Source organism: Archocentrus centrarchus, chromosome 3, assembly GCF_007364275.1.
Source record: "Archocentrus centrarchus isolate MPI-CPG fArcCen1 chromosome 3, fArcCen1, whole genome shotgun sequence".
Lineage (NCBI taxonomy): Eukaryota > Metazoa > Chordata > Actinopteri > Cichliformes > Cichlidae > Archocentrus > Archocentrus centrarchus.
In genome coordinates this window covers 4,261,265-4,282,470 of record NC_044348.1, presented here as the reverse complement: position 1 = coordinate 4,282,470, position 21,206 = coordinate 4,261,265, and the positions used below count along the sequence as shown (strand labels likewise).

The following is a 21,206-nucleotide window of genomic DNA, read 5'->3' as shown; positions in this document are numbered from 1 at the left end:
ATCCAGAAAGAAAACTATATTGTATCAAGCTATGTCATACTGGAATAAACCTTTTTTACATGAGACAAAGAGTACTACAAGTTGTAAAAAGCAATGAAAAGCCATAATTCCAGGAAGAATAGTTGTTGTTACAGTAACAACTAATGAGGATGTGAGTAAAGACTTTAGAAGTCTACTAGGGAAGGTGGGGGTAAAGGGCCTTATACAGGAACAACAGAATAATAGTAATAAAGAAGGAACCATTTGCAGTTCTCACCTTTTTTTTTTCTCATCAATTTGGGGACCTTTCAGCCCCTTTCTCTAAGTTGAGGCTGCCACTGACTGGTTGGCATTTTAAGTTACACCCCTGACAAACTGTGTAAGTACAGTGTGCGCTACAGTGATGGCTCAGTAAAGAAAGCAAGCACAACACAGAGCTGCAAAATGAAGGAAACCTTTGTCTCCATTCAGTTCATATATTGCACACCTCTCATTGACTGTATTGGACATAATGAAGATTTCCATTGGAAATGTCAACTCTATAACTCTTGAGTTGTCAAAGAACATTGCCAAAAGTGTGTAGATACTAAACACAAAGCTGCCAGTTTTACAAGCAAAGGTGTGGTCCAGATGAGAGCGATGTACAACGGCTGACCAACATGCAAAGTGATGATGCACAGCAGTGTCTGGGATTGGCTGGAGGGAGGGCCCCACCTTTGTGCTGCTTCCTAATAGCCCAGAAGGTTCACCTGAGGCTTGTGGAAGGAAACCTGCTGAGCCCTTATTGGTGTGGCTCTGCAGGGGAACAAGAGGAATACATTTCAGCCATGCAGGAGGGACAAGATACACCTCTGGTGAGTATGATGTAGATGATTTTTTTGTGTTTGTTTGTTTGTTTCTGAAAAGCTGCTTCACCCAGAAGTTAAGCTAAGCAACGATGGCCAGTGGAGCACAGTGTGTGTTGAGCTACACTGTATGCCAAAGCAGTTGTGCAAGAGTTTGCCTGTTGTGGGTTCTAATAAAGTAGATAATTGAGGTTTTGAAGGCCATAAACAGATTCAAAAACCAGACAGTGATTTTGCTGAAATTCTAATTCTAATCTGATCTTTTTTAGGCCAAATTTATTGCCATTTATTGAATCACTGAAGTGGATGACAAAGTTTCTCTGAGTTGTGACTTCTGCAAAATGTGATGCAAAAAAAAGTTACTCAAAATATTGATTTTGAAACATTATTTTCTTTTCCTTTTATATTTCAAAACCACATGAACATTTAAAAGAGGCCCCACGTATATACCCTAACAATGTTCATTATTGCCAGACGTCAAGCAAGGAGTGCATGCATGTGTACGTGCATGGAAGAGCGTGTGTCCTTGAGATATCCACTCCAACACACACACACACACACACACACACACACACACACACACACACACACACACACACACACACACACACACACACACACACACACACACACACAAAACTGTGTGTCCTTTCCTCTACCTTTGCATGTAAATCGTCCTGTTTGCATGCCCAGTAGTCTTTTCCCTCCCAGACCCAGATCTGTAGTCAAATAAAAGCCTCCACAACAAGCTCTCTCCCATTAAAACAGATGGCTGAACACAAATTGACTTTCAGTCTGTATATTAACCATTGCACCACAGTTGTGTTAAAATGCATTTTCTTAACTCAAAGGGAGGCTACTGCTGTTGGTCAAAGGAATGTGCACTATGATTTTTTTTGTTTGTTTGTTTGTTTGTTTGTTTTAATCATCTTTCATAAAGCAGCTCAAGTGCCCATGCAAATAAGGCTGGCTGATAAAAGTCTCTGTTTACTGAGGCAAATGGGTAATCTTATCAATATTAAATGAGCCTTCTTTCTGAGTTCAGTGTATTTTAGTTTCTATGAAAAGACTCATCCAGAGATAAACTGAATTGTAAAACAATAACTCGGTATAAAGAAGGTCATGATGTCAAAAGCAAAAATATTTTCCTCAAGGTTCTTTCCAGCTTAGGTTGCTCCAGGCATCTTAGAGAATTTGCCTCAGTTTTTTTTTTTTTCTGCTGATTTATGGTGTCTCAGTTGCTTCTTCCTCTTCATATAATCCCAGACTGACTCCATGGCATTAAGATCAGGGCTCTGTGTCTGCCATACCATCTGTTGCAAGACTCCTTGCTCTTTTTTTCACTAAAAACAGTCTGTTATGAGACTTTACGTATGTTTGGTGCTGTTGTAACCCTGCAGAATCAGTGTCGGTCGATCTGATGCCTCTCCGATTGATGTATTGAGTGATGGATACAAATCTAAACATCTAAAGTGCCTAAAAAAATTTGCACAGGGCTAGGCAATGTTTTCATTTCACAGTTTATAAAGGAGGCTAATGTTTAGTGATTCAAATGCATCCCAGTTTCCTTGGTTCGTGTGTACCAGCAAAAGTGTTTCGTGCATCTGTAGTTCAAACGTCGGGCAGGAAGCACTTTGCATATGAAGCGAGAATGAAAATTCTGCCAGCTTTGCATTGACCACAAGTACTTCTAAGAAGCTTTCCATCTGTAAAGCCAGCGGTGAGTGAGTCATAATGGATTTAGTGTGAAACTGACCTAATATCTGGGTATTCATGTGTTTACAGGGGACTCTGCAACCACAGACACGATGCTTACGATGCGGGGACACGCTGGAGTGGTCAGAGGAACACGGGTGTGTATGCGCGGGAGTCAAAAGTACTATAAACATTCATTTTGTTTTGTTTTTTACAGTTTCAGATAAGAGCTCTGACAAAAGCTCTTATCTGAAGCAAACTCCTGCGCCGTGCAGAATTCATGATGAGGAAATCATCATCACATCAACTGCAGAGGCCAATGATTAGGAGGCCTCGCATAGAAGAGGTGCTACAGGATGAAACCATTTGTGCTGGACTAACAAATCTTAACTAACTCCAAGTACAGTTTTCTAGTTAAATTATTCATGAGAGCTGGTCCTTTCTTGGCTGTAAAAATGAGTGCTTTCTCCAATATTGAATAAGAAGAAAAGCACGGTGCTACATTCTTCATTCGGCTAATATTGGACAAAGCAGATAAACCATAAAGCATTTAAATCATCTGAATCAGTTCATTTAATGATATAATGCCCATACATTTTGAATCAGTCTATGCATCTTGATCAAATTAAAAATGATACTGCGGGAAGCTTTGACTCTGTCTGGAAATATTAGGCCTTTACTCAAGTAAGGATGGAAGTCAAGGTTATGGAATAGAATGAATTAATGAGTTCTGCACATTTATGTTCAAGTTCTGTTCAGAATGAGAGAGACTCCATCCATCCATCCATCCATCCATCCATCCAAATTAATTGTTCTTTTGTGATTGCGACACTACAGAAAAGTGTTGCTGTGTATTTATGAGGAGCTTTGTGGATAGATATTCTAGACAAGCATTGGATCAGATTTTTCATATGCTTGTTCTGTGTTGGAGAGAGGACTGATGTACATGTCTGTTTCATGCTTTCTCTCTTTCTCTCTCTCTCTCTCAGTGTCCTGCTGGGCTGTTCCTGCTGCTCTACAGTAGATGAGACTCTGGAGAATGTAGCCAGGGGACTAGCCAGCAGAATGAAGAAAGAGAAAAGCCACTGGGCAGCTGGCAGAGTTGGTGACATTGACTTTCTTGGTCCAACTAAAACAAGAGGAAAGGTGAGACTGGATGCCTTCGCAAAAAAAAAAGGAAGGTTACGTAAGAACAAGAGTGTGTAGTTCAAGCAGAATACTGACATTTCACTTTTTCTCTTCCTTCAATTCAGTTTGTGAGGGTGTGCAGCAACACAGACCCAGTTCTGATCTACCAGATGCTGACAGAAGAGTGGGGCCTTTCTCCTCCACACCTGGTGGTAGCTCTAGTGGGAGGAGATGAGCTGGCGCAGATGAAGCCCTGGCTTAGGGACACACTGAGAAAAGGACTTGTGAAGGCTGCACAAAGCACAGGTTATAATCAAGGGAACAAACTGGCCCTGACTTTTGAAAGCAAAAAAAAAAAAGTATATTCCTGTATATGTGACATATACAAGCAACATGTCACCAAGCGACAAGCTTGCTTTATAGTTGATGTATAATGTGTCATTCTTTTCTGTGATAATATGTGGTTTTCATTGTTCATTATCTGCATTATGATCACACTGGCAGCTACACCAGTTTAACATATAATCTTGGACCCGACTTTCTGGTTTGATACTAGTCAGAAATAGAAGTTTACTCACAGATCATGTAAATTAAGGCATCAAATGTTCAAACCCCCGTATGCACATAAGCTTCACTGTTCTCTAGGGGCATGGATTTTGACTAATGGCCTTCGCTTTGGCATCACCAAGCACTTAGGCCAGGCGGTGCGAGATCACTCCTTGGCCAGCACCTCTTCTAAAGTTCGTGTAGTGGCCATTGGCATTGCTCCCTGGAACATGATCCACAACCGAGAGGCACTGCTCACAGCCAAGGTTTCTGCTCAAACAAAGGCAACACAAGGCCAATATAAGTACCATCCATGAGCTAATATTTACGTCTCTCATTGATGTGTTTGTGTTGTCCTCATAAGGCTGATGAGCCTGCAGTGTACAAGCCACAGGACTTGCCCCATGGATCTGTATATTCCCTGGATAGTCACCACTCTCACTTTGTTCTGGTCGAGGAAGATCCCAACAGGCCAGGAGCCACCAGTGAAATGAGGGTTAAGCTGCTCAAGCACATTTCTCTTCAGCGCACAGGTTATGGAGGTAAGATCCTTTAGGTTATCACTGGGAACCAGTTAGAATCTTTACATAAGCATTTGTAACAGTGCCATCTTTTAAAGTTGCTTAATTAAAATTTCATATCCTTTCTTTATATGCGCCTATGTAAAACTGACACTAAAATGTACTTAGGAGAATTCATTGTGACAAATGGTAGCTTTCACGGAGTTAAATTATGGATGCGTTTGGCATTGTTTCATTGTGTTGCTGAACATAGTACATGTGACTGCTTCATATACAAATATATATATGTATATTTTAAAAGCCTATCTTCATATTTTATGATGTTTCTGTAGAATCAGCCTTAAATTACTTCACAAGCGCAATAGTAGCGAAGTATTTTTTTTTAAAACACAAACTGGTATACTTTTACAGGATAATCAAAGTAGATGAGCTGTAAAATTAGGTTTCACTCAGTGTTTAATTTTATTTATTGTTTTTGGTTTGGTTTGGTTTGGGTTGGTTTGGTTTGGTTTGGTTTGGTTTGGTTTGGTTTGGTTTGGTTTGGTTTGGGTTGGTTTGGGTTGGTTTGGTTTGGGTTGGGTTCGGAAAGTAATTATTTTCCTTTTCAGGTTTCCAAAGCTGTTCAAATTTAACATCTGAGGGAAAATAAATTGTATTTGACTCAAATCTCCAAAACCTTGAAACAAAGGGAACATATGAGAAAGATATTTTTACACATAGAAACCTGAGCACTATTCACACAATATGATGATTTTGTAGTAATGTGGTAATAAACAGAGACATTTGGAGATTCAGCTAAACCTTAGCTCATACCAACACCTCTTATATTGAAATTGCTTTAGCTTGTCTAGAGTAACTACTTCTCCCTCTATAAGCTGCTTTGCAACCCACCATGACCACAGTTTCTCCTTTTTAGTCAGTTCATTCTATGGATATATTTTGTGCTTTCGGGGCTTGCAGGTGCAGGAAGTTTTGAGATCCCTGTTCTGTGTCTCCTGGTCCATGGGGAACCCAGGATCCTAAAAGTAAGTTTTATTTCATCGTGCTACGTTAGGTATTCAAGAACTTTAAAGGCGAGACCGTGAAGGAACCTTCTGAAAGGCAGATTTGTTTTGTCATTCATATGTGCACATTCTCGGTCTGAACAGTGGCTAAGGCTTGAAAATTAGGCTCTGAGTCAAATTTTGGTGGTGCCATCTCCTGAGGCAGCAGGCCAAAGCCAGACTGAGAAACAAATTCTTTCTGTTTTCACAAAACTAATCTCTTCAACCAAAAAGCCCATCAAAGTCACCAATGCATTTGCATAAATAGAGCCATTACTGAGGAGATTATAGACCATAGCTTACACTGAGCAATATAATTCATGTCGATGTTTAGTTGGGAAGTTATGTGTTTTTTAAATAAATAGCTTCACAGCTAAACAGAGAATTCATCAGAACACTATGTCCCTTCTTGCAGAGAATGTATAAAGGCATTGGCAATTCGACACCATGGCTGATCCTGGCAGGCTCTGGAGGTGTGGCTGACATCCTTGTCACACTGATGAATAGGGGCTGCTGGGATACGGACAGTGTTCATGAGCTGCTGCTGGACACCTTTCCAAATGCCCACCACAGCACAGACATCAGTAACTGGGTCAAGCTGGTAAGAGCGATGTGCACAGCGTGGAGGCAGGCACATATACAGATATGCACATCACACGACTTGAACACTGGCAGAGAAATAGTGCACACTGTGGAAGATTGTGAAGGAAGCTAATGTGGGATTTTCATCATTATCTTCAAAATTTGTATGTGATGACCTAATTAAGAGTATGAGGAAGGAGGGCAAGATTACAATATTGTTTTTTTTTTTCAAGCTGATACACACAGCAAAGGTATTGTGACTGCACTGTGTTGGTGATTAAAATTTCTCAATGAATTACTTAACTGACCTTTGGATAATGACTGTCACTCTGCCAATCAGATTCAGAAGATACTTGAGCATGAGTATCTTCTTACGGTCCATGACCCGGAACAGGAGAGCTCCGAGCTGGATACGGTCATTCTCAAAGCTCTAGTCAAGGGTAAAAGACTTCTTGTGAGAGATATGCTTAAGAAACTTGCAATTTCCTAAGGCTGCACAATTACAGGTTTCCTGACTTGACAGTTGCAATAAGAAAGTACCTTGACATTTTGAGCACTTCACAGCTTGTAAATCTGTTGACATTTTATGTGTGTGTGTTTATCAGCTTGCAAGAGCCAAAGTCAAGAAGCCCAGGACTTCCTGGATGAACTGAAGCTGGCAGTGGCCTGGAACAGGGTGGACATTGCTAAGAGTGACATTTTTAATGGAGATGTGGAGTGGAAGGTGAGGCATTAGGATTTGATGGAGGTTTGACAAATTCTGGTAATTAAATCTGACATGCCTTCTAAAGAGGGATTAAGTGGGAGTGGGAACTGCTTCAGCTACAACCATCAAAGTTTAGGCTATGTAAGGTATTGAAAACAAGAGCTACCCCCACTGTCCTGAGTTAAAGGTTGTCATCAGTATGCTAGTATGTTCACAACAATAAAAATAACATGGTTCAGCAGATATGATATAATGTTTTCATTTTCACTATTATAGTGCAATGTGTTAGGTTTATAGGCTGTAAGAATGCAGCCACCACGATATTACACACTGGCTTGTGAACTCCTGTTTTGAAGCCTCAAGTCTGACATTTCGGCAGCTGCCATAATTTTTGCTGTTGTTGTTTTTTTGTTGTTGTTTTGTTTTGTTTTTTACATCATGACTGAAAAGTGGATCTGAGTGAGAAACCACACATACACAGGCAGCCACAGCCTGAATGATAGCATCAGCAAAATAGCATCTATTTTATCTATTTTAGTCTAAATGAAAGCCTAATTTACAAAATGAGCACCATTCTCTGTTAAATAGGACTGGAAACGAGTGATTGATAACAGAAAATATCAGTAAAGTGTTAATTGAGTCCATAAACAAAGTGGAAAGTAGGGTCTTTTTTTAATTATTTTACACTTATTTGAAAGGATTAAAGAACAAAAGAAAGAAGTTTTAAGGCAAATTTATACTGGATTTCAGCCCTAGAGGCTATGTCCACTGTTTATAAAGAGAGTTTGATATGTTAGCTTGCTAACACTGGATAATTAATAGATGTTAAAAATTAACTCAAAGCATCAGCTGTAGCAGTAGAATTCACCGTCAGAGGATCGTGAATGTCTACGCACAATTACACAGCAGTTCACCCAGTAATTACCATCTGAGCCCCATACAGGGCAGGTCTGTAAAGCTATTTTACATGTGCATTTCACAATGTCTGCATTTACATTAAATCAGCATGAAAGGGATTTATTGAGTAGTAGTTTAGAAGTAACAATAAGAGTAGGACTCAAGAGAGTAAGGTTCTTCTTAGGAACAGAAAAGAACAATATTTTTACATGTAGAGCAGACCGGTGATGTATGAGTCACTGTAAGAAGCCTAATGATCTTCGCAGGCTTGCGACCTTGAAGAGGTGATGATGGATGCTCTGATCAATGACAAACCAGACTTTGTGCGACTTTTTGTGGACAACGGCGTGAACCTGGGAGAGTTTCTTACCTACGGTCGTCTGCAGGAGCTTTACTGGTCTGTGTCAGAGAAGAGCCTCTTTCACAACCTGCTCCTCAAAAAGTATGAGGAGAAGCAGCTTCTGCTTGGAGCTGCCAGGACACATGGTCCACCTGTGCACCATCCTTCTGAGCAAGGAGACCGGAAACCCCGCTTCACACTCTTTGAGGTCGCCAAAGTGCTGAAGGACTTTCTCCATGACTCTTGTAAAGGCTTTTACCAGAAGACTCCCACAGTAAGTGATATACGCTTATATATAACACTGCATCAAATAAACTATGTTGTATAGATTTCTCATCCCTTTTTGTCTGCCAACTTAAAATGAAACAGTGTCTTTTTGTGAAACCACATAAAGCTTTGCATTTAAATATAAGTTGCGAGCAGAGAATGAAAGAGTTTACCTCTAACCCTCTCAGACAGCTATCTCTGAAACATTTAAATGCCTGAAAGATGCAATGAACTAGAAAATATACAGACTTTCCTGTAAACTGACTTACTGGAAGACAGTAGATCTTTAATGATGACTTAAATGGCAAATCGTTCTGCACTAATAGCAGAAAAAAAAAACATAAATCTATCCAATAAAGCCATACCACTTTTTAGCCCAGCCAGCCTCTTTGTCACTCCTATCACATCACCGTTTTTCTCTCTAACTGCAGAAAGAAAGAGATGGATCATCGTGGCAAATCACACCTCCTATTGCACTCTAAAATCCCTATATTTTGTCTAACTATACTGTCAGGATTTGTGCCACTCATTGTTGTCGGGCTGGTGATCTCAAAGACAAACACAACCAAAGTCAAATGGTTTCTTGGCTGAAGGGCTGCTTGGTTGAATTCATTACATATTCCAGTTGACAATCAAATTGACTATGACTCTCTTATAGCAGAGAGAGAGAAATTGGTTTTGCAGTAAAAGGACTGTCATAGATGGACTCATGTGAGCACTGCTCGTTCTGTAAACTGTGCTGCTACCTCATTTACTATACATATTAAATACATTTAGCGTGCTCTCTGTGTGCTCCAGGAGAAGCCTGCAAAGGGTCGACTGTTCCACAGCCAGAAGAATCTGGCTGAGTTAGAGGAGCGCTGCGAGCATCCTTGGCGAGATCTTTTCCTCTGGGCCGTCCTTCAGAACCGGCAGCAGATGGCTAACTACTTTTGGGCCATGGTCAGTCTTGTCAGCTTCTTTGGTCGGTTGAGCTACAGCTCGTACTGTCTCAGCACTGTGTGGTTCAATAAATAACTAAATGTGCCTGGCATCAGAAAATTCTACTCAAAGCAAAATGAAGTGAGCTGAATTATACTGTGATAGTTTGCGTTCTGGTTTGGGTGGGATGAGTGATGTGGGCCAGCCCGGTGCAGGTGTAGGTCAGTCCTGCCATATGAAAATGTCACTCGAGATAAAAGAGCCCAGCAAACGGCATATTTATCAAGAACTGAGGTGAGCTAAAAAGCTATCTTATCTCTAAGAACATTATTCAAATGAAGGTCAGGCTGCTTGGTGAGGCAGCCAGCCAGTGGTGAGGTAGTGCATGCGTGTCTAACATCCTGATGAAGGTAATGAGAAATACATCCCGACACGGGACTGATGCTCCACGAATAGTTTAAATGACACCCATCACTGATAATTGCTCTTTGTTTTCGACATCTTTTCAAAGCACCTTTCATTTCTTTATTGCCCTTCCCTGAACTAAGGCAACCAATTATTGTAATCTCACAAGCGGTCACCCTTATGTGCTCTTTTCCAGCATCTTATATTTCAAACATTATCTGAAATTATGGTAATTGCATTCAGTGGGCGCCCATCCCCCACTGCAAGCGTCTCAGCACTCAGACTCTGGCCTGGATATCAGCAGTCATAATTTGATTGTTTGAAGTATTTCCCACATTGGAGGCCGGGTGACAATTATCCTCGCGGGCTAGCAAAATCTCACATATTTATCATGTGCATATACAGCATGTGAAACCGGGAGAGAAAAACAATACAGTATAATGAACACAAATCATTGATCATTTAAACAAAAAAGGGGGGAAGAGCCCTCTGCTGCAGTATGCTGCTCTTCCTCTCATTATTTATCATGGTAGCCCTACTGGATATTTGCATGTCAGTTTAGAAGCCACTGACTTGACATTTACTGAGAAAATAAACACAGTGTACTTTAATTCCACATAAGGCAATCCTGGTCGGTCCAGCATAACACATTTCTTTGTATTTGAAGGATTGTAGGGGGTCCACTGGTTAGCACTCAACACAAGATGGTTCTGGGACCGAACCTGTTAGCTAGATCCTTTCTGTGTGGAGTTTGCACATTTGTATTTTCTCCAGGTGCTCTAGTTTCTTCCCACAATACATGCATGTTAGCTTTACTAGTGACTTTAAACTGACCACAGATGTGTCTGTAAGGATGAATATGTGTCTCTTTGTTAACCCTGCTTTGGCAATCTGTCCAGAATGTACCCAACCTCTCATCCAGTGTCACCTGGATTATATTCAAGTCCAACAGGACCTTAGTTGGATAAGTGGTTATGAAACGATCTTTAAAAGAGTGCTTTAGGTATATTTAGCTGCTCTGAAGAAGTTAGATCCTAAAACTGAGAAGTATTGCCTTTTTATATTTACAACAGACAGGTTAATCATGTCAGTTTTATAGAGAAAATACTGAAATCCTTAAACATTTAAATTAAGCAATCAGCTGCCCTGTTAAAACTTTATAAAACTGTTGTAACCTAAAGTATATATATCTTCCTTCTGGCTTATACAGTAGCTCAAGACATACCGCCTGAAAGCAACAAGGGGAAAATGCATTCAAACATGCAATATCCCTTTAAGAGCCTGCTATCATACCGCTCATCAAATGACTGACAGTTATTTTAGTAAACAGGCTGTAACAACAGTGTCATACAACATATAAATAAGTGTTATAAAAAATGAATGTTTGTGAATACCTTCTTTAGAAACTGCAAAAAAAGAAACCCTACAGGTTGAAATGTATCTGTTGAAGCCCCGTGCACACAGTAGTACCATTTAGATGCAAAAGATGCAGCTCTCAAAAATTCAAATCCCTCTTTCAGGCCCATTTCTTGGATACAGCTCTCTTTTAATCCTTCAGGGCCCTGAGGCGGTTGCGGCAGCCCTGGCGGGTTGCAAGATTCTGAAAGAGATGGCACGACTGGAATCTGAGGCTGAGTCTGCACGCAGCATGAAGGAGGCCAAGTATGAGCAGTTTGCCCTTGGTGAGTACATAAACTGTTTGATGACAAGAGCTGATAATAATACTGTAATGGTCAAACACAGCAAGTCAGCTGTGTTTTTTGTTTTTGTTTTTTTGTTTTTTTTTTTAACAAGCGCAAACAGATTCCACTTGAGGGAATAAAATATGAATCTGGATGTAATCTAACCAAGTGGCTGACACTGTGTAACTATTGTTCTTGTTGTGGCAGATGTCTTTGGAGAGTGTTACTCCAACAGTGAAGACAGGGCTTATGCTTTGTTAGTGAGGAGAACAAACTGCTGGAGCAAATCTACAGTTCTTAACTTGGCAACTGAGGCAGATGCCAAATCCTTCTTTGCCCACGATGGAGTTCAGGTGACAAGAAGACACATCCGTGAAAATTTATAAGTTTCATCCTACAGATTAAATTTGTGAATCTGACAGATAAGTGTGGTTCTTTGCTGCTGTCTGTGCTGATGCACTGTGTTTCACTGCAGTTATTAAACATTTCCTCCTCTACTGTATGCCATTAGACGCTTAGAATCCATTCAGTGCACAGTTTTGCCTAAATATCCCTCCAACAGACGCCCTTGTCGTTAGAAAGTCATCAGTGAGAGTTAATTGGTATTCAGTGTCAGCAGGGAGAGTTAGCACATGGGAATGTTATATTTTATTTATAGCACGCAGTTGGAATTACCTTTTTAATGGGAAGCTGTTAATTATGATCTAGTACATGTGTAATGTTTCAAGAGAAAGTGGGTTTCCCTGGTCTGCTGCAAAGGGTGCCCTTTCATCCAAGTAGCTGATCTCAAATTGAACCAAGCAGTTGCTGGTAAATAAATGGTTCATATGTCATATGAAATTGTTAGACTGGGGTGCTGAAAGATTTTTTTTTTCTGTTGTCTATCTGAGGTAACTCCACATACTCTATATTGCCAAAAGTATTCACTCATCCACCCAAATCATTGAATTCAGGTGTTCCAATCACTTCCACGGCCACAGGTGTATAAACCAAACACCTCGGCACACAGATGGCTTCTACAAACATTTGTGAAAAAATTGGTCGCTCTCAGGAGCTCAGTGAATACCGTGATAGGATGCCACCTGTGCAACAATTCCAGTCGTGAAATTTCATCACTACTAAATATTCCTCAGTCAGATGTTAGTGGGATTAAAGTGGAAGTGATTGGGAACAACAATTCAGCCACAAAGTGGTATGCCACATAAAATCACAGAGCTCCGTCAGATTCAGATTAGCTCAAGAACAGCACGTAGAGAGTTTCATGGAATGGATTTCCATGGCTGAGCAGCTGCATCCAAGCCTTACATCAGCAAGCACAATGCAAAGTGTCGGATGCAGTGGTTTAAAGCACACCGGCACTGGACTTTAGAGCAGTGGAGATGTGTTCTCTGGAGTGACAAATCACACTTCTCCGGCTGGCAATCCGTTGGATGAGTCTGGGTTTGTCAGTTGCCAGGAGAGCGGTACTTGTCTGACTGCACTGTGCCAAGTGTAAAGTTTGGTGGAGGGGGGATTATGGTGTGGGGTTGTTTTTCAGGAGTTGGCCTTGGCCCCTTAGTTCCAGAGAAAAAAACATCTTAATGCTTCAGCATACCAAGACATTTTGGACAATTTCATGCTCTCAACGTTGTGGGAACAGTTTGGGGATGGCCCCTTCCTGTTCCAACATGACTGCGCACCAGTGCACAAAGCAGGTCCATAAAGGCATGGATGGGTGACCTCAACCTGATAGAACACATTTAGGATGAATTAGAGCAGAGACTGTGAGGCAGGCCTTCTCATCCAACATCAGTGTCTGACCTCACAAATGTGCTTCTGGAAGAATTGTCAAAAATTCTCATGAACACACTCCTAAGCATTGTGAAAAGCCTTCCCAGAAGAGTTGAAGCTGTTATAGCTGCAAAAGGTGGGCTGACATCATATTAAACCCTATGGATTAAGAATGGGATGTCACTCAAGTTCATATACCTGTGAAGCCAGACGAATAAGTATTTTGGCAATATAGTGAATGTGCCTTCTGTGAATGTAGGTTAAAGCTGCAAAGCAAAAATATACTAATGCCTATGGTGCCCCCTTGTGGTAACCTGAATTTACATGTTCTGCTGGTTTGCCTATACTGTGTGAGAAACTGATTATTTAGGAAAATGGCACAAAACTAAACTTGTACTGCAGGCTCTCCTCACAAAGATCTGGTGGGGGTCTATGACAACAGACACAGCCATCTCCAAACTCGTGGTGTCTTTCTTCTGTCCACCGCTCATATGGACCAACCTCATAAAGTTCAGGTGACCAGTCTTGTGTCATACCCATGTTGGTAAGTGGTATGTTACTTTGTTGCATGTTTTACACACTTGTGTTTTTCTATTTTGTTTTTTTCAGTGATGAGGAACTTGACAATCGTAATGCTGGCAATCAGTTTGTGGAGCTGGACAGTCTGGACACTGAAAAGGCTTTACTTCTAAGCGATGATGATGACCATCTGTGAGTTTGCCGTGCAGATCTTAATAGTTTATTTCCTTTTGAGGTAACAAAAACTGAAAAGGTTTACACAGGGGAAGAGGATTGTAAAGTTCAAGAAGTGTTCCAAATATAATTATGGAAAACAAATTCCATAATTATATTTGGAACACTTACATATACAATGGCAACATATACAATGAGAAAATTCTTTTCTCATTGTATATGTTGCCTCTAGGGTCGATTTTTAGGAAACATAATATTTGTTTCCACTGTTTTGCTGACGACATCCAGGTGTATATGCCCATCAAACTGAACAGCAGAGATCCATGGGAACCCCTGCTGAGCTGTCTAAGTGACATCAAGTCCTGGATGAGAAACAATTTCCTAAATCTTAATGAAAGCAAAACCGAGGTCATATGCTTTGGTAAATTTGACCCCTCAAGCTACTCCTCTGGCACTCTGAGTCATTTGGCTCCTCACTGTCGTGATGCTGTGAAAAATCTGGGTGTCATTTTAGATAGTAGTTTTAAAATGGAGAAGCAAGTAAGTGCTGTTACCAAAATCAGTTTTTACCAACTCAGAGTCATTGCCAAGGTAAAACCTTATCTCCCGCAGCAGGACCTGGAAAAAGTTATTCATGCTTTTATTACTTCCCGCCTGGACTACTGTAATTCTCTGTACTTTGGCATAGATCAATCATCTGTGCGCCGCCTGCAGGTAGTCCAGAATGCGGCAGCTCGTCTTTTAACCGGTTTAAAAAAGCATGAATACCCCAGTCCTGTCATCCCTTCACTGGCTCCCTGTCCGTTTTAGAATCGATTTTAAGATTTTATTGCTTACTTTTAAAGCCTTAAACGGACTGGCACCTTTGTATCTGTCTGAGCTGCTTCACTGTCACACCCCTGTAAGAGCTCTGAGGTCATCGAACCAGCTGCTCTTACAGAGGCCTAAAACTAGACTAAAACAGAGAGGTGATCGAGCTTTTGCAGCAGCAGCACCAAAGCTATGGAACGATCTACCTCTCCATATCCGCACAGCTCAGACGATACACACATTTAAATCTCTATTAAAAACACATTTCTTTTCTTTGGCATTTGGCTGCAGTGCTACCTCCTTTTAGATGATTGTTTTATGGTATTTTATGGTACTTGTTTTAAACGTTTTAATTTTTAATTTTCTTATGTTATTTATTGTTCTTAATGTTTTTATTTATTTATTTTTATTTTATTATTTTATTTATTTATATATTTTTATTTTTATTTAGTATAGTCCTTGGGGTTACAGATCTTGTACAGCACTTTGGTCAACGTCGTTGTTTTAAATGTGCTTTATAAATAAACTTGACTTGACTTGACTTGACTTGACTTAACTGAGGCAATCTGTCAGACCAATGGATATTGACTCTGCGTCTTCATCAGAATCTCACATTTTGACATTATGATTCAAATTTATTTTTTCCTGGATATGCTGATTTGGCCCTTACACATGCCAGTTTAGATTTTAGATAGCATTTAGATACTTTTTAAAAACATTTTTAGGGTTATGCTTTCATTTTAGTGCCTCTGTGGGTTATATGAGATGATACAGGTGTTTGTAGATTGCAGCCCACAGCTGGTATTTCATTCAGAATTCATTCAGAATACATTGACTTAGCATCAATGCACATTGGCCTATTTGTTTGTTTGTTTGTTTGTGCCAAAATGCACCAAGAATGAACTAAAAATAAAATTTCACTTGTTTGTCATGGTTACATTAGAAGAACTTTATTTCCAGCAATATTTTTATAGCAAGAAATTAAGCAGCTGCTCAGTGTTATTTTAGGTTTTCCTGTTTTTTTTTTTTTTACTCATTTGCATTACCTTTTCTTAAGTCTTTAGTGTGCCATTACCCTATCAACACAAAGGGGCTGCACTATGAATAATAATGTGAATAAAACACACGCTAAAGCCCATCGTACCATCTCACAGGAAAAAATGCATATCAGGCACGTAACATCAGTAAATGTGTTAGAATTTCAGAATCCCGGCTATTAAACTATAAACAGCTCATTCTGCTACTGACTCTTGTTTGGTGTGATTTATTGGATTGGATGATGGAAGTCTGAAGAAACAAGACATACTGTGTTGGCAATTTAACAGTTTATTTGTTTAACAAACAGCCACAGCAGCCTGGTACCTCCTCCTCATGTTGGTCATCAGCAAGGTCAAACACTGCTGTGCAATGGCATCTCATTCTTCAACTAGCATCTGTCAGCCAGTGTGGCAAATTCTGGACGTAGTCACTGATAAACCCTGCTCTGTGGGGGCTTTCCAGCTGTATGAGATTTATTGGCAAGAAGCATTGTTACAGCAAAGAAATAATCCACCAAACTCAAATTTCCTTACTTTTTTGTGCTAAGTTTATATTTAGATGGAGCATTGTCTTTACACACACTATTAATGTGGTGTCTTTTTTTTTTCCCAGGAACTCTTCACCTGGAGGTCAAACAGATCAGAGCTGTGCCTCTGTCTGGTGGCGTTTCTTACTGCGCCGCTGGCGTCGCTTCTGGAGCGCTCCTGTCACAGTGTTCCTTGGCAATGTCATCATGTATTTCGCCTTCCTCTGCCTCTTCACTTATGTGCTCCTGCTAGACTTCCGTCCGCCGCTACCCCTTGGCCCTGGAGCACCAGAGATTATGCTCTACTTCTGGGTCTTCACCTTGGTGCTGGAGGAACTTCGACAGGTGACCATCCAGACATACTGACACCTTTTATGATGCAATCTTTGCAAAGAATCAGCAGCTTTCTCCCTAGACAGCGCGACACCTATTTCGAAGCACTGGCATTTTTATTAGACATGTTCTGCTCTGACACATCTGAGTAGGCGGTGATGTGAATCGCTACAGTGAGTTCATTGTCTCAGGGGTTTTAAGCCTTTCACCTCTTTGCCTGACTCCCTCCCAGTGAGTCAGGTCAGACAAGCATGATCCCTTATTGCTGAGATCCCATTGAGCCTTCCTCCCTTGGGCACAAAATCCTCAAATGAAAAAGTCCTTCAACACTCTCTTTTTTCATTGTGCATCTCAGACAGTCCCAGAGCTGACAGAATTGTGGTACAGATTTCCAAAATAAGAACCACACTGCTGCAGGCAACTCTGGCATGCTACCAAGCCCAGCAGGGCCCCTGTGCCTTCAAAGGGATGGCTCTGAGGTGCACGCCTCTCCCTAAATGAAGATGATGCCACAGGGGCCTTGTTACTATACTTGTTACAAAACAAGGTTAGACACTGTAGTTCTACCAGCTTTTTAGATCTAATAAATGGGTAGTGCCAGTCTGCTCACTCTCATAAAGTTATGCTTATAGTGTAGGCTATCCATTTTTCCTATCCTCTTTTATGGCAGATTTATTAAAATGATTAATTATTGAGGTGAGTGTAAGTTAGGTTCACAGTCTGTCTCTAAATCTACAGCCTGTACCTGGAGACAGCTGAAAGTATTTGGATGTCATGTAGGCATTTGTAGAATGAGAGTCAAAGCTTTTACGCAGCAGGCTGTGACTCTGTGAAAACAGCAGCCCGCCCTCAGCTTGTTGACAAACCAACAGCGCCATCAAGCCACCAACCAGCGGTTCTTAAGGTACTTTCAGGTGCCCTGTTCAAGCCACAGGTGACAAGTCAACCTCACACTCTTAAGTGTAAAAGACATTTCACAAGTCTCACAATATGGGCCATCCCAGGTGCCTCTAAAGCAGCAGGGCTGCAGGCCTGTTAGGTCCCTTTTGACCCTGCAGGTGTGGCCAATGTCGTTCTAGTGTTTGACCAGGTCATGACAGGCTAAGATTTTCCGATGAAACCTTTTTATATATGCGGCGTATGGTCCATCTCTCTTTATGCCACAGAGCTTCTTCACTGATGAAGAGATCAGCATCTTGAAGAAGTTTAAGCTCTACGTAGAGGACAACTGGAACAAGTGTGACATGGTTGCCATCTCGCTCTTTGTTGTTGGGGTCTCGTGCAGGTAAATATTACTTAATGACACTGGATGCTGAAAAACTGAATGCAACAAAAGTGTTGCTTTATCTGAAGGGTGTGTGGGTTTTGTTTTGTTTTTTGTTTGTTTGTTTGTTTTTTGCAGGATGGTGAATGACACCTACGAGGCAGGGAGGACAGTTCTGGCGATTGATTTCATGGTGTTTACTCTACGTCTCATCCACATCTTTGCCATTCATAAGCAGCTGGGACCCAAGATCATCATTGTGGAAAGAATGGTGACCGAAACAAAATCCTAACTCATTTTTTAATTTTAAGTTGTGTTCATGCTAATAGAAGAAGACACTTGATAAAAAGATTAAAATGGAGATGCATTTTTTCTTTTCTTTTTCTTTTTTTAACAGATGAAGGATGTTTTCTTTTTCCTGTTTTTCTTGAGTGTGTGGCTCATTGCGTACGGAGTTGCCACCCAGGCTCTTCTCCACCCCAATGACCCGAGGATTGACTGGGTGTTTCGCAGAGCTTTGTACCGTCCCTACCTGCACATTTTCGGCCAGATTCCATTGGAGGAAATAGACGGTAGGACTCATTCTTTAAATGTGCATCTATCCGTGAAAAATGCCGAATACTTCAGTGCAATGTGTAATGTAATCTTTTGCATGCCATTGAGGTTGTATTCTGGTTGCCCTAGATTTTTTTTTTTCCTTCTAATCTTATTGTATCTTGTTCTTACATTTAATGAAGCGCAGCTGCTCGCATGCCTGAAATGAACTGCACCAATGACTCAGATGAGATTATCATGGGCCTACGGCCACCATGTCCCAACGTCTATGCCAACTGGCTGGTCATTCTGCTGCTGGTTATCTTCCTTCTTGTCACCAATGTCCTGCTGCTGAACCTCCTCATCGCCATGTTCAGGTCAGGGGCTGAGAATCCAGGAAAACATGCATACATTTGCATGTCTGCTGAAATGAATTGAGCCAGACCGCACACGCACACACAAAGTGGTTTACTTGCCTTTTTTCTCCCCCCATTTGCAGTTACACATTCCAGGTAGTGCAGGGCAACACAGACATCTTCTGGAAGTTTCAAAGATATAACCTGATCGTGGAATACCACAGCCGCCCAGCGCTGGCCCCTCCCTTCATCATCATCAGTCACCTCTCGCAGCTCTTCCTCAGCCTGATTAAACGGCCTGAGTCCAAGCAGGAACATCTCGGTATGAAGGCTCTATATGCATATTTCAGCATATTTCCATTAGGGACTATTAAGTCATTATTTCAAGCAGAAATTGAAATAGTCCTCTGCAGCTTATGTGGCTAAATAAGAATGAAATCAAACACGGGCAAACACACATTGGGCTTATCTCTGTCTCTCACCCACTTCATGGAAATTTTAGGCTAATTGGTTATTGGACTGCTTCCTTACTTTTGTGTGTTGCCAGAGAGGGAGCTGCCGGCGGAACTCGACCAGAGGCTGATAACGTGGGAGACGGTGCAGAAAGAGAATTACCTGGCTAAACTGGAGCGTCAGCACTGGGAGAGCAGCGAGGAGAAACTAAAGAGCACCTCCTCAAAGTAATTTTATAATTCTTTCACAAAAGTTGGTAAACTCTCCTGTAGTCATTTTGACACTTTATTCTCAGAACAATTAGATATAAAGCCATTGTGCACTACCTGCACAGTACCGGCCTGTATAGCTTAAGGTTAACAATGATTTTAACTGAGTTTGTTTGGGATCAAGGGTTCAGAGCCTGCTAAAGATTGTTGGTGGTTTTAAGGACCAAGAGAAACGCCTGGCATCCATGGAAAGTCAGGTAAACAGTAAAATTAGCTCAATAGCACCATCCAGTGAATAATAAGGCTGCATTCACCTACATTTATTTCAAGTTTATAGTGTGGAAGAAGTTTGAGTTACAGAAATCTGACTTTTTCTCCAGGTCAGATATTGTGGGGAGGTGCTGTCCTGGATGGCTGAGTGCTTTGCTCAGAGCACACTCAAATGTGGGAAGGAAGCTCCAAAAGTTCCAAGTGAGTCAAAAATCAGTGACAGGAGTGACAATATTTATGCAAAAAAAAAAAGTCTGTGCTTTATGTATTTTTAATGCAATGTAAGTAGAGCAATAATATGGTATTCTCTAGCTTCTCTCACAGGGGGCAAGACAGACAGCGCCACAGATGCACCTCAAAATCAACCAGTGAAAGAAGCCAAGCAAGAAGAAAAAACAAAGCCAGGTCATCCAGGATACGGAGCCAACAAAAAATTTCCTTACATTGACGAATAAAAGTGATCATGGTAACTGGTACTGTAGCATGCAAACAGCTAATAATGACCCTATAAGAAATTAAGAATATTTTAAAATACAAAAAGGGGAAAGTGGACATTAAGTGAGAAAATTGTGCTTTATTCATCAAATATTGGAATCCTTTAGAATATCACAATAAATGTCAACTGCATTGATTTTGTTTAGGAGAACAATGTATAAATGTATGCCTGCTTTCAATAGAAATAAATCACAACATAATCAATTATTACCATATCATAGATTGATTCTGTAAATTGTGTCATAATCAATTCAGTGCCACAGACAGGAAAAACAAATCAAAACAGCATATATTAAATACTAAACTTGTAAGAGGCAGCACATTCCTTTAAAGACACCGAGACATGATGCTGGATTTATGCACAGACATACATTTTTTTAAGACGATAACATTAGGCAGGAGCTTGAATAAGGACCACTTTAAATATCCATCCATCATTTTTGCTGATTACACTGTAGTGAAGCCTTAAAGTCAGTATGGGCAGAAGCAGTGAAGCATGAAACTCTGAATTTGGAATGGACAATAAGTTTTGCTCATTTTGTTCCACACAATGACCTTTCTCACAAAATACCCTGTGGAGGTTTTGTGTTACTGCTGCGTTTCTCATCAAAATACTCTGTGTGAGATCCTGACGTCCCACATATGTGGCAAATGCATCACTTTCTTCATATAAAATATGTGAAAGAGACTTTTGAATGTTGCCACCCCCAAATGTCCTTTGTCCTACAGTGAAACAAAGAGAAACCAGCTGTTCTTGATGTAAACGTTGAGGCTTAGTTCCTTGTTTGAAATGCTCTTTTACCTTTTGTGGTTCCCTTTCTCTTTTGCATCTATTCCAAGATAAATAGCACCTCCAGTGTTTCCAATAAATGCTGTTTACCTAGCGCATATAAGCGTG

General features: G+C 40.7%; 1 protein-coding gene across 1 annotated transcript; it reads left to right on the top strand.

Moving 5' to 3' along the window:
* Positions 1 to 806: 806 nt before the first annotated feature.
* Positions 807 to 21,192, top strand: trpm5 (transient receptor potential cation channel, subfamily M, member 5). The gene is made up of 26 exons (XM_030718970.1): positions 807 to 833; positions 2,610 to 2,677; positions 3,509 to 3,665; positions 3,773 to 3,953; positions 4,293 to 4,459; positions 4,558 to 4,735; positions 5,675 to 5,739; positions 6,173 to 6,358; positions 6,680 to 6,779; positions 6,945 to 7,063; positions 8,209 to 8,556; positions 9,348 to 9,491; positions 11,434 to 11,557; positions 11,765 to 11,910; positions 13,730 to 13,842; positions 13,937 to 14,038; positions 16,481 to 16,739; positions 17,894 to 18,012; positions 18,130 to 18,262; positions 18,389 to 18,563; positions 18,734 to 18,902; positions 19,025 to 19,203; positions 19,429 to 19,561; positions 19,728 to 19,800; positions 19,924 to 20,014; positions 20,126 to 21,192. Exons 1-26 carry the CDS (start codon positions 807 to 809, stop codon positions 20,266 to 20,268), a joined length of 3,699 nt encoding a protein of 1,232 aa, XP_030574830.1. The 3' UTR covers positions 20,269 to 21,192.
* Positions 21,193 to 21,206: the final 14 nt, after the last annotated feature.

Bases quoted from the DNA above. Each gene is read 5' to 3' on its own strand.
- trpm5 (XM_030718970.1), top strand. From the start codon at position 807: ATGCAGGAGGGACAAGATACACCTCTG. The intron at 7,064-8,208 runs GTGAGGCATTAG...TGATCTTCGCAG, and splicing joins ATGGAGATGTGGAGTGGAAG to GCTTGCGACCTTGAAGAGGT. The intron at 19,801-19,923 runs GTAAACAGTAAA...CTTTTTCTCCAG, and splicing joins TGGCATCCATGGAAAGTCAG to GTCAGATATTGTGGGGAGGT.